Source organism: Anolis sagrei, chromosome 1 (assembly GCF_037176765.1).
Source record: "Anolis sagrei isolate rAnoSag1 chromosome 1, rAnoSag1.mat, whole genome shotgun sequence".
In the NCBI taxonomy this organism is placed as follows: Eukaryota; Metazoa; Chordata; class Lepidosauria; order Squamata; family Dactyloidae; genus Anolis; species Anolis sagrei.
The window spans coordinates 113,876,976-113,892,676 of NC_090021.1; the positions used below are offsets into that span (position 1 = coordinate 113,876,976).

Here is a 15,701-nt window from a genome sequence, read left to right on the forward strand (position 1 = left end):
GAAAAAATATATTTCTTCTTACAAACAAAGCAGATTGAGATTCTGTGCCTTGTTTGAAGCCAGATTGTACTGCTGGGGACATGAGTCAGCTTCATATTGTTGGAATTTGAAAGTACGGGTTTTGTGAAAAAGGTGTTGGAAAAGTTGGAGAAGTGGCAAAGCTCAAACTTGGGCAGAGTGTATGTGATTCCTGGAACCCATGTTTACCTGTCTCGGCCCTTTAGGAATGATTTGGGAATAGTTGTAAAACAAATCCCATCTCTAATCACCTTTCAAGAAGAGTTTGCTCCAGGCACTGTCAGCCCATTGTATGCTAATCAAGGTGGTCAGTTGAAAAGATTCACACCTAGCCCAACTTACAAAAGCCTTTTGTCTCACCCTGGTCATTCCACAGATATATAAACCCCTTTTTTCCCAGCTCCAGCAGACCTCTGAGGATGCCTGCCATAGATGCAGGCGAAACGTCAGGAGAAATGCCTCTAGAACATGGCCATATAGCCCGAAAAAACCCACAAGAACTGAGAAATCCCATCTTGCTTAGGAAATGTGTATACATATGAAGCTTGCAGTATGTTATATCATACTGAATCATGCAGGTATTTTTGGAATGCTAATAAGTGATAAACACAATTGAATACACAAGCACCCTTTAGGGACAAGTTGGTGCAAAAGATATGTTCAAGCATATGTATGGTTGGACAAAAAACAAATAAATGGGTGCATATAGAAAATGTGAAAGAATAATCTGGAGAGACCCTTCGCTCTATCCTACTACTTTCAGACACTCGTGTTTTGGGAACAAGGGATAGGGCCTTCTTTGAGATTACTCCCAGACTTCAGCCTTTGGTCTCCTTTCAGTTTTCATTTTATTTCATTTTTAATTTTCATTTTTTCTATTGTTTTTAATTTCCAGTGTTTTAAATGTGCTGTTAGCTGGAGGTCCTTGCTAATTTCTAGACATCATACTTCTCTATAAGTGTCCTTGGTCCTCCAGTGTGACTCTGGTAACTTCCAGCTGAAGTTGTTCATTTTGATAGGGCTTGCTATTTATTACACTGGCCAACACACATTTTGGTGCCTCAAATGTGAGCCCTTTTTCTGGGTGTATCTGACTTGCTGATTCCAAAATAGCACTTTCTTTTCCCACTTCTAGTTTTTGATATTCAGAACATCTACCAGTCGCCATCTTCACGCCCAAAACAAATCATGATAACCATATCTTAGAAACTGGAGCTGGTGTGGTCTATCCAGTGTAATTTTCTGAATCAGCACCCCAAATAACCCCAGGAACACAGTATGTTTGGAACCATATCCTGTGTGGATATGTGTGTGGTACTGTAGATAATTTCTGAAGTGCATTTCCAATGTAAAATGCTGACATGGATTGCAATGGCAATATAGTTCTGCTGACTAGACATAATTCACGTATCTTTTTCAAAGGCAAATCAGAGGGATCTCCCGTGGCCAGAATAAAGTAGACGATGAAGCTGTAGCAATGATATTAGTACTGTTATATGATTGATCTTCAGTGAATATGTTTTTATGCAGAATAACGTGACTGTTGATGGCCACCTGACAAATACAACAACATGGGCAGCTAAAGTTTGCGATGCAGATGCTCCTGAAGGTAAGACAACTCATATTGAGCTCCATTTCAGGATCAGAAATAAGCTACATAATGTCATTGCATTAAAGCCTCAAAAAGTTGACTTAATTAAGCCAAATCCTATCATAGTATCTTTAATAGAGAAAATATTAAGAGATGGCCGTATTGGTCATGTAGCAAAGTAAAACAAAATCCACAAAAAAGGGATAACTTTATTGGCCACCCAAAATACATAAATGCTTCATACAAGCTTTCAAAACTCAATTGGCTTCTTCATCAGACAAAAGGTGTTTAAAAATCATACATGAGAAGAAAAGTGACTGTGAGTTGCTGTGAGTTTTCCGGGATATATTGCCATGTTCCAGAAGCATTCTCTCCTGATGTTTTGACCACATCTATGGAAGGCATCCTTAGAGGTTGTGAGGTTTGTTGGAAACTAGGCGAGATTTATATATCTGTGGAAGGTCTAGGATGGGAGAAAGAACCCTTGTCTGCTTGAAGGTTTGAAGCTACAAGGCCATTAAATGCTAATCAAGGTGGCCAATTTCAACATTCACACTTGCCTAGTTTCTAGCAAACCTCAGAATCTCTGAGGGTGCCTGCCATAGATGTGGGCTAAATGTCAGGAGAGAATGCTTCTGAAACATGACCAGACAGCCCAGAAAACTCACAGCAACCCAGTGATTCCGGCCATGAAAGCCTTCGACAATACAAAAGTGACTGTGTTTGATTCACAGACCTACATTTTGTATCAGATACTGTTTCTGTTGTTCTTCAGTTCTGATAAAAAAAAATGTCAGCCTGTGACAACATCAGATACAGAATCTAGACTTGTGATTCCAGCCTAGTTGTTTTTCTTCTCCTGTATGTTTTTAAACATAATTTCTGGATGGAGAAGCCAATAGAGCTACAAAAGCTCACATAAAGTGTTGTGTGCATTGTGCTTGGCCAATAAAGACATCACTGTTTTCTGGAATTTTCTATATTTTTCGTAGAGAAGTGCCTTAATGTGATTCATTTCTACTAATAGATGTCAGAATTTAAAGCAGAGTAAATGTTATCTTTTTTTGTCTTTCATATAATTCATTTGCAAAATGAGACACCTGGTATAGATTGAAGGCAAATTAGACAATTGCGTGGCTTTTGGAAACAAAACAAAAGTACTATTATTATGACTGGTGAGGCATCTTCCTATTTTGAAAGGTTGGTCTAGTGTCCATTGTTCTCAAATAAATTGTCAGCTTGTACTACTTATCATTTAAAATATTTGACATTCATGCCTTTAAATATTTTTCTAAGAAGATAAAAGGCATAATTTGTTCTCATTCGTGCTGGCAGACTTGTGAACACAGTACATCCCACTGCAGAAGTCCTGCTGTTGTCAATTGATAACTTCTCTAATGCTACACCATGTATTTCTATGTAGCAAACAGGCAATTCTTTGATGTAGGTGTATAAAGGTGCTAAGTCTGAGCCATCATAATTATTTTGAAGGCTGTGTACCAAATGTGTGAAATAACTAAGGAAATTTCTGGAAAAGATGCAACTTGTTCTTTGAAAGTCCTCTTTTATGTGAAAATGAGATTGCAAACTTAGAAGATGAGAAAGATAAAATTGGGTAGTCGTTAAATTATCATCAGGAACTCCGTTTTTCTGTCTCTGTTCCTTTCAGAAAAACAACTCTTCTAAAATTGTTACTTTGCTTCTTTTTTTCTTCATTCTAGGAGTAGGTTTTTAATACGGGGCAATTTTTACTGAAGAGGCATAGTTTTTCTTGTATCCTATCCTGCAGTTGTGGTACAGTAGAGTCTCGCTTATCCAGTCTATCCCACATTCTATATTATCCAACGCAGTCTACCTCCCACCCGGATCCACAGCTGTTTCAATCCATTGAGATGTTTTGGTGCTAAATTTGTAAATACAGTAATTACTATATAAAGTTACCATGTATTGAACTGCTTTTTCTGTCAATTTGTTGTAAAACATGATTTTTGGTGCTTAATTTGTGAAATCATAATGTAATTTGACATTTAATAGGCTTTTCCTTAATCCCTCCTTAGTATCCAACATTTTTGCTTGTCCAGTGTTGTGCCGACCCATTTATGTTGGAGAAGCAAGACTCTACTGTACTTATAAAATTGTTGTCATCCCTTAATCCATACAGGTGATTGCCTCTCCATGCAGCCAGGGACTGTTTCTTTTTTCTTTTCTTTTTTAAAGTACAATTGAAAAAAAGTTTTATATAAACATTGGACTTAATGGAGCTAAAACCACATTACTATAAAATTAATGGAATTTCTTCTATAAGATTATTGTGGTTTCTTGGTTTATTTGCTTATTTTGTGCTTGCAATCATGGAACAGAAATGATAATTTGGTAATTAATTGGTCCACTTATTACCCATCAGCCTTTGAGAAAAAATGAAACATTGCTGATATGAATGAACATTTAATAAAAGAACTGACACTCTATAATCAATTTATAATTTATTGTTTTGGCTGTAACTATTTTTGCAGCTAGAATTTATTCATCTTAAACATTATTGATACACTCTGATGCTATATATTATAGTCATTCAGTGGGGCTTTATTTGCATTCTTTCACCATTCCTGGTTTGGATAAAAAATGTTTTTGCCTACTTGGTAATACTGTCAGGAGGGCATTTGAAATAAAGGCATTTTTGACATGATTGCACTTGACTTCCAGTTCCTATAGAAGACTTAATAAAGGAATGACTGAGTGAGAGATGTTGTTATGGTTACTAAACTTCTAAAAATAAGCTCTTGGGTAGGGCCTCTTAAAAATTTTTCACTAGTGACTGCTTTTCACCCAAGAATTTTTTTACAAATATATAGGTATATAATATAAGTATACAAATCAAACATTCACTGACAATAAATGATAAATAAATTTGTATTTTGAAACAATTCTTTGGTATACATATAATTTTACCATTTCTTAAAGATGAAAAAAAAATGCATACTAACGAGATGGATGTACCTGTATCTTCACATGAAGTTTCAAATCTTGACTGAATATTTGAGACTGCAGTATGTGAAGTGTCTTCAACATTTTTCATGGCATGCTGGCATGCTTGGTTTGCAGTCTCACAAGGCAGAATATACTCTGTTGGCTCTCCTTTTTTCTCTCCTGAATTGGGGGCCTGCAGTGGGGTGTTTCAAAGGTCCATACCTCCAGTTTAAGAGGTCCCAGGTTGCACAGTGGGTTTGTGTGCCTGAAATGGACCCATGCCCAGCTCACTCTTGTTCCCATCATGGCCTGTTCACATATATCTAGGCAATCCATATCCTCCCCCCCCCCCCCCCCCACAAAGCAAACTGGTGGTATTAACCCACAGCTGCAGGCAAATTCTTGAACTTTTAATAGCAGACAACCAAAGTATTATATTCATTTGAGTGTGGTGTATGAAACCAACTTAGTGTATTAGAATCAGAATTTGAAGGGATATATTTCTGAAACTGAAAAGATAGCCATCAAGCAAAATCAGCATTTGCAAAGCTTGCTAAAGAAGGCAGGCTGGTTTCCTTTTTTAAAAAATAAAGTACATCTGAAGCATTTGCTGCTTGTTCATATAAATGTCGAAAACAGCCATTAGATGGCAAGCTACACACATTTTTCACAACTCCCTTATTCAGTTAGGGGACCCCAAATGGGGTGGCAACCCATAGTTTGAGAAGCTTTGCTCTAGAGCAGGTGTCTTCAACCTTTGGCCCTCCAGGTGTTTGTGCTTCCAACTCCCAGAAACTCTAACCAGCTTGTTCAACAGTCAGGAATTCTGGGAGCTGTAGTCCAATACACCTGGAAGGTCACAGGTTGAAGAGTCCTTCTCTAGAATATAAGAGCTGTGCTGGGTCATACCAAAGGCCTATGTTACAGCATCCAGCTTTCCACATTATTAGCTTATTGCTAATAGAGTTTCCAAACAACTGGTATTCAGAATGCTGCCTCTATCTTGGAAGCAGAATGTAGGCATGATAGCCTTATCTCCTGTTAACTTTTAAGTTCACCTTTAAAGCTGTCTTGAGTTGGCTATCACAAAATTATTTGGTAGCAGATCCCATAGTTCAACTGTATTCTGGGTGAGCATTTAATTTGATCTGTTTTTTATTCCCAGCTATCACTTTGGTTGGATGAGGATTTTATAGGTGGGGAAAAAAAACATCCCTGCCTTCTTTCTCCAAGTCATAAATGATTTTATGCAGCTATGATATGCCCCCTCCCCCTATACACGCTTATTACCAATCTAAAAAATATCGCACATTTACTCCTCTGAGAGTTTCCAGTCTTCTGATTATTTTGGTTCCCTTTTCTTATTTTTCCCATCTCAAATATAGCCTTTTTGAGAATCAGTGAACAGAACAGTGCAGAGCACTGAAAATGTGATTGCAACATAGATTTGTATAAGGGTATTATGATACTGGCAATTTTATATTTCATTCTGTTCCTAATGACACATGGAATGAAATTTTTCTGCAACTGTACAGTTTGTTGACATTTTCATTGCATAATCTACCACGACCCTTGTTTGGTTATGTACTGTCACTTCACATCCCATCAGCAAAGTTAGGATTCTCTGCCACAATATTCAGTACGCTGACTTCCATCTAACAACCATTTTATTGTTCATTATCCAGTTTAGCCTCTGTTGAAACTCCCATAATCCCTTTTCATTTTTACTACCATGAATAATTTGATACTATCTGCAAACCTGGCCACCTTGGTGCTCGCTTACAATTCATTTATGAACAAGTGAGACTTCATGCTTTCTTTGCCTAGAAATTGTTGTGATAGATCTACCAGGGAAATTAAGTAGTCTATAATTTCCGGAATGCGTTTAAAAAATAATTTTAAATAGACTGTATATGAATTCTCTGTTACGAATGCCAATCTTATGGGTGATACTATTCTCTTAAATGTCTGTTATATCTTGCGTGACCATCCAGACTTGACTTATTTTCTTATGCTTTAATTTCTCAGTAGGGACTGAAACTTCATCCCTTGTGAGTGTTACATTTGGCAGAGTTTATCTTTCTGGGAAATGTCACTTCAGGCTTCATTTTCTGCCCTACATCTTCCAGTTAAGCTTCTGTTATTGAGGTCATGGTCAAGGTCATCTAAGAGCACTGCTGCTCAACATGGTGCTCCCTGGGCTCATGCCAGCCCCTGAACCATTGGCTCCTAGTCCCGGAATGTTTCCAGAAAAGAAGGAATCAGTTGTACCCAATGGGCACAAATTTAGAGCCATTCTCTAGCACACTGGAAAGCAGTAATTGTCAGAACATGTTCTGTCACATGTTTAATATATAACGTATTTTTTACAAATCCTTTTTGGTAAATTTTGTTTGTCAAATGGGCTCATCTTGTTTATGAAACATTTTGCTTGGTTTTGTTGCAAATATACTCCATGTTTTAAATAATTCAGTCTTAAGCATAAATGTAAAGTGTGAAATAATAGTTCACTTTTATTTTTCTTTAGAAAATATAGAGGAGATGTGTGTGTTTTTCTTCCTCATGCATAAATGTTGACTGTAGTTCAGAGAGTCTCAGGTCACAATAATGTAAGTGACTCACAGCAAGCAGTATAACAGCCAAGAAGGGAATTGGGAAATTTCACCTGAGACAGAAGAGAACAGTCTTCCATTTGTATTATCACTCTAGGGTGGCGAACTCTAAAGCATGGGTATTGTGTCTCTCAATAAGTATTGAATATTCTGTATATTGAAAGCACTGCTACAAGTAGAGAAACTATTATGATAGCATCACTGCAAATCTTTTATTGTGAGTACATGCATGGGGAGGGAGTTAACAAATTGATAACATTTAGCATGGTAATAACGTTTCCTCCAAACTTAAATGCTCTCGATAGTGTTGAAAGGAAAACAATGTTTTTCCATACTATATTGAAACTTTATTCAGTTTGAGGAAAAAATGCTAGTTGTTGTAATTGCCAAGCTAAGCCCAACTGTAAACATGTTGAATTGTTCAGACTACTTTGACCAAAGGGTTTTAATGGACGGTTTTCCCAGCAGTAAGCTAACACATATCCTAATCAGTGGCAGCACTAGGGCTGGTGCCTCCTGCTGTGATAACTCGTGGTGTCACCCCCATGGTCCTCTCCTTACACTAGTTCTTATCACAATCTTGTTGATGGATTTTGGCAAAATCGTTGATTATTAAAAAAATAAGCAACAATTAAAAGTTGTACATGCTTGTAACACATGCAAACAAAACCATGTGATTTGAAGCATTCTTGTAATTGGGTAGTGATGTCAGCTCTGACTGGATTGCATGTGCATTAGAGGGGTTGAAAAGTAATGTAGCATAGCATCTTACCCTTGATGTAGCATATGTAAGGCAAGCTTATAAAAACATTAATGTGATTATATATAACTATAAGAATATTTTTATTTAAAAATGAAATTCTGCTGAGATACTGCACACAAAAAACAGGGTGATGCACACACACACACACACACACACACACACACACCCCAAATACATAGCCTCTTCCTTAGTACTGCCACTGATATTAATGTTTACCTTCTCACCTCTGGGGCAAGGTCCCTAAATATGTGTTTGGATTTAGATAATACATTGAAGGTGGCTTAGGACATGGGTGAATTGCCAGTATTATTCTATAGTGCCCTATGAAATGGCTTTATAAGCCATGAGTGACAGTCCTACAGATGCCAGATGAAATGTTGAGTGATACGTGTTTATTATCTGTTCCCATTTTCATTCATTGGCCCTTTTAGCCAGTATTTTCTATTGCTTTCTATGAGATTTGAGGCAATTTCTGTGCCAAAAGATCAAACCAGTTGTGTATCTAAATTATTTTATTGTACTTGAAATGCTTATTGGTGTGCCTTTTAATGGAAGACTTGGGGTCTACGCTGTATTGTATAACATGATGTTGAACAAATGGAATTGTCTCCCTAGGGAAGGAAGCAAAGACATCATAATTGAGGCATTGAACTAGTGTTGCATTTCATTATAACATTTCTTGAAGGTCAAACAGGTCCAAAATATCTGCTATAATTTGTTTAGTCAGATTACCATAGAGAGCCATCTGTAGGCCTGTTCATTGCTCTTTAATTCAGGTGAGCAGCTGGAGGGGTTACAGATGGTGCTGAAAAATGCACTGTCCTGATCTACTAATTAAATGTTTTATTTCCTCTTCTCGTGTAGGGTATAGTAGTTGACTCAGGAGGTAATCTGTTTCACATCTAAGTTAGATAGTAACCTATATTTATTTTCTAGACATTTCATTGATAATTTCTTTGTCCCACCATTCAGTTCTATAAAGAATCTTCAAGGGACCTTACAACTTCAAAAACAGCCAGCACCCCAAAGGGGGGAAATAAAGCAAGGAGAAAAGAAAGCCACTTTACAAGTAGAGATTTGAAATGGCTCAAAGGCTTGTGGGAGGAACGGTATTCCAAAGACTTGACAAATGCATAAATGAAAGAAAGGAGTCCCACAATCAGGGTGATGCAGTCTTTTAGCTTAGTTAATATTTCTATAACAGATATTGTTTATTTTTATGCCAACATCTGACAGAATAATTCTGGGATAGTCAAAGGGGAAAGGTGTGCTTAGACTATACCATAGAATTATTATTTTTGCATCAAGTTTGTAATACATCAAGGATTCTGAAACTACTCAAGAAAACGAGTCAGGAGGACAGGGAATAGCTTGATTAGCTCATCCAAAGTCTGGACAATGAGAAAAAGAGCTCATCTCTTTTTTCTGTATTAGATAAACAATAACTGGCAACATGATCATAGCCGATGTAATGGATATGCTTTAAAACAGGGCAGGTGACTTCCATAGAACCAGAGACCACATTCTGTTTGAGTGAGCACTCCTAAGCAGGATATGCTAACTTTCCAGTGCAGGGGGATTTAGACAAATTTATGTCTTTGAGTAGACTGATTTCAACAGCTTGGTAGAGGCCTGGCAGGGATACCATACAAAATCACATTCTCCTCTTTTTTCCCAAGTTCCATCAACTTCTTTTTAAAATTGGCAGTAATATATTAAGAAGAATAAAAGTTGGCTCTGGCCCCTTCCACACAGCTGAATAAAATCTCACATTATCTGATTTGAACTGGAATATATGGCAGTGTGGACTCAGATAAACAGTTCAAAGCAAACATTGTGGGATTTTCTGCCTTGATATTTTGGTTTATATGGCTGTGTGGAAGGGCCTTCTCTTTCAGTGTGATTTTGCTAGTAATTCACAGAAGAAGTTTAATGTGAAATAAGGTTTAGATTCAGTTTTGAAATGTACTTCTGAAAGTTAGACATTTGGAAGATTTAGACATGATTCATAGCAGTCTAAAACATTCACTGTTCCTTATGAAAACTTGCTTTAAAGAGCTTTCTTTGGATTTAGACTTCTAAGGAGACTATATGTCAGATCATAACTCCCTTGGACTTGTTCCTACAAAGTCATTGCATCTTTTAAGAAATATTCTGACTGGTGAGAACTTTCCTCTCTAATTCCTGCTGGGATTCTTTTCCCAGCAGGCATAGCCATTTGTTCTTCCACCAGCCTCACCTGAGGACCATCTTCATTTTTGGCTAACCATTTAAGATTATAATACCTTGACCTCTGTCACAAAATCTTTTATTTTAGAAATTCAGATTATTTCCCTATTTATGTTTCCAAGCCCACCAAATAATACTTTACTTAGAATCTGTTAATATTAAATGTATTATAGTGCAGATGAGGGACATCTCTGCAAAGTCAAGATACAAGCCAGGCAGCCAAGGACCTTTTCAGATTAATTTTTCAGGTTTTCCAGAGCTTTTTTCCATTTATGTGATGCATCACTCTTGAGTTTATTACAGATTTCCATAGCAACAGTTCCTTACTCTTTGGCTCTCCTTTGTTTAAGTGAGAGAAAAGCAGGTAATCAAGTTGACTGTCTTCTTGGCTTGTTGGTGGGGGAGGAGAAAAGAGACTGAATGCCATTGTTTACTGTGACAGATCTACTGCTGAAACACGGATGCTTTGAGCAGTATATGAAGCATATATCTGAAGCTGCAGACAGCTTGTCACTGGTTGATATTTAGTTGTGGGAGTGGGTGCTTTTAAGGTCTGTTGCATGGAGACAGCTTTTAAGGCTCTGTAAAACACCAAAGGAAAAAATAGCCAAGGAGGAAAGAAGAATGGTTGCCATTGGAGCAAACGGACCAAGCCTACTTTCAGACTATGGAATGATTTCAGTCTGCTTTTGCCTGGCTCGTTTGTGTTGATTATGTGTGATGCAATATGTTTAACCCCCACCCCCAATAAAAGAGTATATTAATCCAAGGTTTAAGGATCAGAAGTGATGGAAAGCTACTGTGGTACATTACCTGAAATTTGGGGCGGAGACTAGGGGATTCAAAGCCAAACCCTAAAATTCACTAAATGACCTTGAACTAATCACTCTTAGTCTACCATGTTTTATGAGGTTGTTATAAGAATAAAATAGGTGGAGACAGGGAGAAAGAGATGTTAGAAAATCTAGATTCCTAAATTAAATTCCTCACTTGCCACATCACCATTCCCTTGCTTTTTCCCTCTGAGCACATCCTGACACTGAACATTAAGGAAGAGCTATGTGCTCTTGTGTTTTCCCCTCCCTCTGCCTTAATAAAATTTACTGTGACAAAATCAGAGCTCCCTTCACTAATTTGTGAGTAAAGCTAAAACCGTCAAGCGGATGAATTTATTCTTGGGAGTCTCCGCAATAGGCAGTGGAGAAAATCAGGTGTAGCAGCTCAAGAAATAATGACACCTGTTTGGGTATCAGTTTATTGTAAATAGCATCAGTTTTGAATAATGCTACAGGGGATAGTCAGCATAGTAGATAGTAAAGAATGCAGTTGGCCAGCTAGATCTTTTGCCATGTGCTAGCAAGACGTCGTGGCATGTGAAACCTAAGGGAAGTGAATCTGATCTGGGGTAGGGACAACAGTTTCGATCCTCCCCTAAAGCCTGGGATAGTAATGGGTTTGATTTCATACATTAAAATGAACATTGCATCTTTGCTGTTGTTTCATCTCCCATAGAATTATTTTAAGTAGAAGCAGATGTACATGTCAGCTTAGTTTCTGAAGCCGTTTTAGAAGATTTTTTCCCCCAGCTGTAGTCTGTAAATAATATCTTAAATCCCTCCGGAGGACCAAGAAAGTAGAACCAGTGAAGTCATTTGGCTCTACTGATACTATCCTCCTAAATTAAGTGGTAGATGAACAAGGTCCTGTCTATGAGATATAGCTTGGCCTTACTACTATCTGCCAACAATACCATTTGCCAAAATTGAACATTCTTACCTTGACAACAATTATATCAGAGTAAAGTTCATATATGAAATGCATTTTGTGTTGATCTTGTTAAATATAATGCATCTATGTTAAGATGAGTCATTTGTCATTATTTCTATTCATTTGTTTACAGTTGTTATGTACGTGGATACATCCTCGTCCTTTCAAGCAGGACAAAAAATGTTATATTTTGTATATGTAAAACCTTCACAGAGCTGTTGATAACATGGAAACTCAGTGTTTCTCACCTTTTGCCAAAAAATCATCTGGAGTATAGCTTATGAACCAAAATGTATATAACCATATTTCACCCAAAATCCTTCTTAGGGAGCTTAGGGGCATTTACCATGTTTGAGTGGGCGGAGGGGAGGATTGAGCCATTTTAGACTCAGGCATTTTGTTAAATTGGAAGTGACTTTTGGTTGTTTCTTGTTTTTAACAATGACCTATCCTGGGCCTAAAATGACCTGGGGTAGACTAGAAATATGGCAGGAATGCCCCCACAACATTGCAGGGGGGAGGGGGCTATGTTTTGATAGTGGCAATGTGACCCCCCAAGTTCTCCTGGGGGACGAATGCTGCCCTCTAATTTCCCACAGTTCCTCATCCTTCCTTTACATCATGGCATGGAATTCAAGATGATTTAGCTCAGCTTTCATCAAATCCAAGTGGCCAAGCATGGTAGAAGTTGGAGCCAATCAGTGCTGGAGACGCACAAGTTCCCTCTTCTTGTTTCAACAAGCTGTATCTATCTCATCCTTTCAAGCAGGACAAAATATGTTAATACTTAGTATGTACAATTTTAACTAGTTTATTGATTACCTCAATTACTGTTTTCTGTCCTTTCAGATCAGTGTACAGTTACTCGGACTTACCTATTCCTTCACAAATTTTGGTTCTTCAGTGTTGCATATTATTTTGGCAACTGGGCTTTTATTGCGGTAAGTTATCTTATTTGGATGCCATAATAAAAATAACAGGGGTTTTATTTACTTAGTTAGATGTATTCTTATTTGGATGTCATCAAAAATCCATAATTGCAGTTTACCCCAATTACCCCATTCTAAACCTATTATTTACATATTCCTTCAGCTCAGGGGTGTCAAGCTCAGTTTCATCAAGGACCCCATCAACCTTATGGTTGCCTTCAAAGGGCTGTTGAACCCACTGATGGAGAAACAATGGATATAGAGGGGCAACTATATTTTTTTACATAGTGCTTGATGCTCTTTAGTTTGGGTCTGCAGATGTTATTGAATGACAACTCCCATATTTTTTTATTATCCCCCTTATGGACTGCAGATAACGGGACTTGCAACCCAGTAGCACTTGTGCTCTGAGGTTGAGGAAATGTTAAAGGACATTTTAAAGCCAGACATCATTTCCACAAAATCTGAATTCAGATCCCACTATCCTGACTGAACAGAACAAGCTGCAGCCTTCTGGATCTCACTGTATCACAGCTCCCACCAGCTCTAGTCTAATGATGAGGGATATAGGAGTTGTAGTCCAGATTCTGTAGAGCCACATAAAATGACATGGCAGGTTGGATTTGGCCTTCGGGCCTTGAGTTTGACACATGGGCTTTAGCTGATCAACAGTAATACATTATACTTATTTAAATTCACAGGTCTTCTTGTTTGGGTTAATTGTGTCGTGTTGCAAAGGAAAAAAATCAGTCATTGAAGGTGAAGTGGATGAAGATGATTCAGACATAAGTGACGATGAGCCGTCTCTCTATTTTGGTTGAAAACCCATAGTCCCAAAGGTTAAAGCACACCATGTAAAACTGTGAAAATGTTATTTTGGTTTGGACTTTGCTCTTGAAGAAAATGGTATTTTTGATGTTAAAGAGGCTAAGGGATGTAAAGCAGAATTGGGAATTTAAGAATCTTACTGTTTTATAGTTAATCTAATATGTACATATACAGTCCACAAAAGAGCTAACTTTATGAAGGAATGATTAAAGAATACTATATTTTGAGTGTACACTCTGATACTGTGATGTCATTTAAATTACCTTTCAGTTGGTCTAGTTTTAAATTACATTATACCGGGTTTCTTTTGGCAAGGTTAAAAAGAATGGGTGCAATCATACTTACCTCTTACGAAACCAAAAGTTTGACATTGCCAGTGCTTACTGATATACAACAAGTGTTAAAAACACATGTGACAGTAACTAATACTTAAGCTGTAAGAAGTGCTAGATGGGAAATATTTTCCACTTCCATTTCATATGTCAGAGCATAGAGATTGGGAAGCACCACTCATATGTTCTCTATCTTCCAGCCATAGGTTCATACATTTGAACGTGGATTTTCCCATAGCTCAGCTATATTGAGCATGCTTTTTGCATGATTAAGGAGACAAGATAAATAACAAAAGATCTTTTTTATGTACAGCTTAGCTCTGAGTCATTTTAAGTTTGGTGGGACAAAGAGGAGGAGGGGAGTGGAAGTGTTATGTCATGCCAAGCGTCATGAGGAATGTGGTGGAGAATAGAGTATCTGGAAGGGCCCACAGATCTTAATATATCCAGATGTGTTTGTAAAGAGGGAATATTAAGGAAAATGTTCCTTTCTTCCTCCAATTTGAAACTACCATCTTCATGTCCTGCAGCAATGATTACTATACGCTATTGGAGTTTCATACTCAGAAGCCCAGGCCAGTAAGGCTAGTGGTCAGGAATTCTTGGAGTTGTAATCCAACGTTTTGGGGACCCATCCTTGGAAACCATTGGTCTAAATTAACAGTATGTGAATTTTTAAAATATGTTGGCTGTTAATCACATAGATTACTTACTGTTCTATGTTCATTGTAATTCAGCTTTAATATACCAGATATTTTGAGTTGATTTTTTAAAAGTAGTTGCGATCTGTCCGTTTTCATTGTGTTCAAAGTTATAACTAAATGTAATATATAGATATTTAAAATCATGCAAGAATTTCTGTATCATTTTGTAAAATAAACTGATTGACTACTTAGAGCTTTGAAATGTTCTTGCAGCTTCAAACATTTTATTTAATCTTCATTAAATAAATTGTAGCCAGAATTGGACTATTTTATGTTTTACACTAATTGGTGAACAGTGCCCTATAAATAGTAAATTCTGGCATCCAGGGATATATTGTTTTAACGAATCATGTTTCGAGGATGTAGGATTTGTAGGAAAAGATATCTATTATATTTTTCTGTTTCTTTTTATATGCGATTATTACTTTTTGGAATAATTCTCATCTCTAATTCATCTCACATTTGTTGTTATCATTCTCTATGGCTTGCCTAAAGAAAACTGCTTAATTGCAGTTGTTGTGTAGATCTGTCTTTGTGTCAGTTATACAAATCTAAAGACTTTTTTTTCTTTTAATCTTAAACTGGACAAGTATTAAGTCATCTCTTAACACAGTGATAACTATCCTAAGGTAAAATGTTTGTACCAATAGGCTTACTATAAAATTGTACAGTAATATTTTCACTCAGGGTTATCCCATCTAAAAGTGATACCCTCATAGCCCTATATGATTTGCATCCTTAATGTGAAAATTAATCTATGTCCAGTCATTAAAATTCATCAGCTACAGTCTTGATTAGCAATGATACAACTATCATCTTTTTATCTGACAAAGGGAAATCTATTCATTTTTTTACTTACCTAAGCAACTTCTTTTGAACAATGGATCAAAAGATATTTCAGAAACATATTGTCAAATATTATTTTAGAGTTTGTATACAGGATGGAACAAAGGGGAAATTC

The 15,701-nt window shown here is 37.0% G+C and overlaps 1 protein-coding gene and 1 non-coding gene across 2 annotated transcripts in view; both read left to right on the forward strand.

The window, feature by feature from the left end:
• Positions 1-14,931, forward strand: part of LMBRD1 (LMBR1 domain containing 1) — a 70,303-nt gene extending 55,372 nt beyond the window's left edge. Inside the window, exons 14-16 of the mRNA XM_060752833.2 lie at positions 1,549-1,627; positions 12,797-12,888; positions 13,578-14,931. Coding sequence (XP_060608816.1) covers positions 1,549-1,627; positions 12,797-12,888; positions 13,578-13,697 — 291 coding nt within the window. The 3' untranslated portion in view covers positions 13,698-14,931. The remainder of the gene's footprint in view (positions 1-1,548; positions 1,628-12,796; positions 12,889-13,577) is intronic.
• Positions 11,798-11,929, forward strand: LOC132762266 (small Cajal body-specific RNA 15). The gene has a single exon (XR_009630152.1). It is a non-coding gene; the product is annotated as a small Cajal body-specific RNA 15 (non-coding RNA).
• Positions 14,932-15,701: the final 770 nt, after the last annotated feature.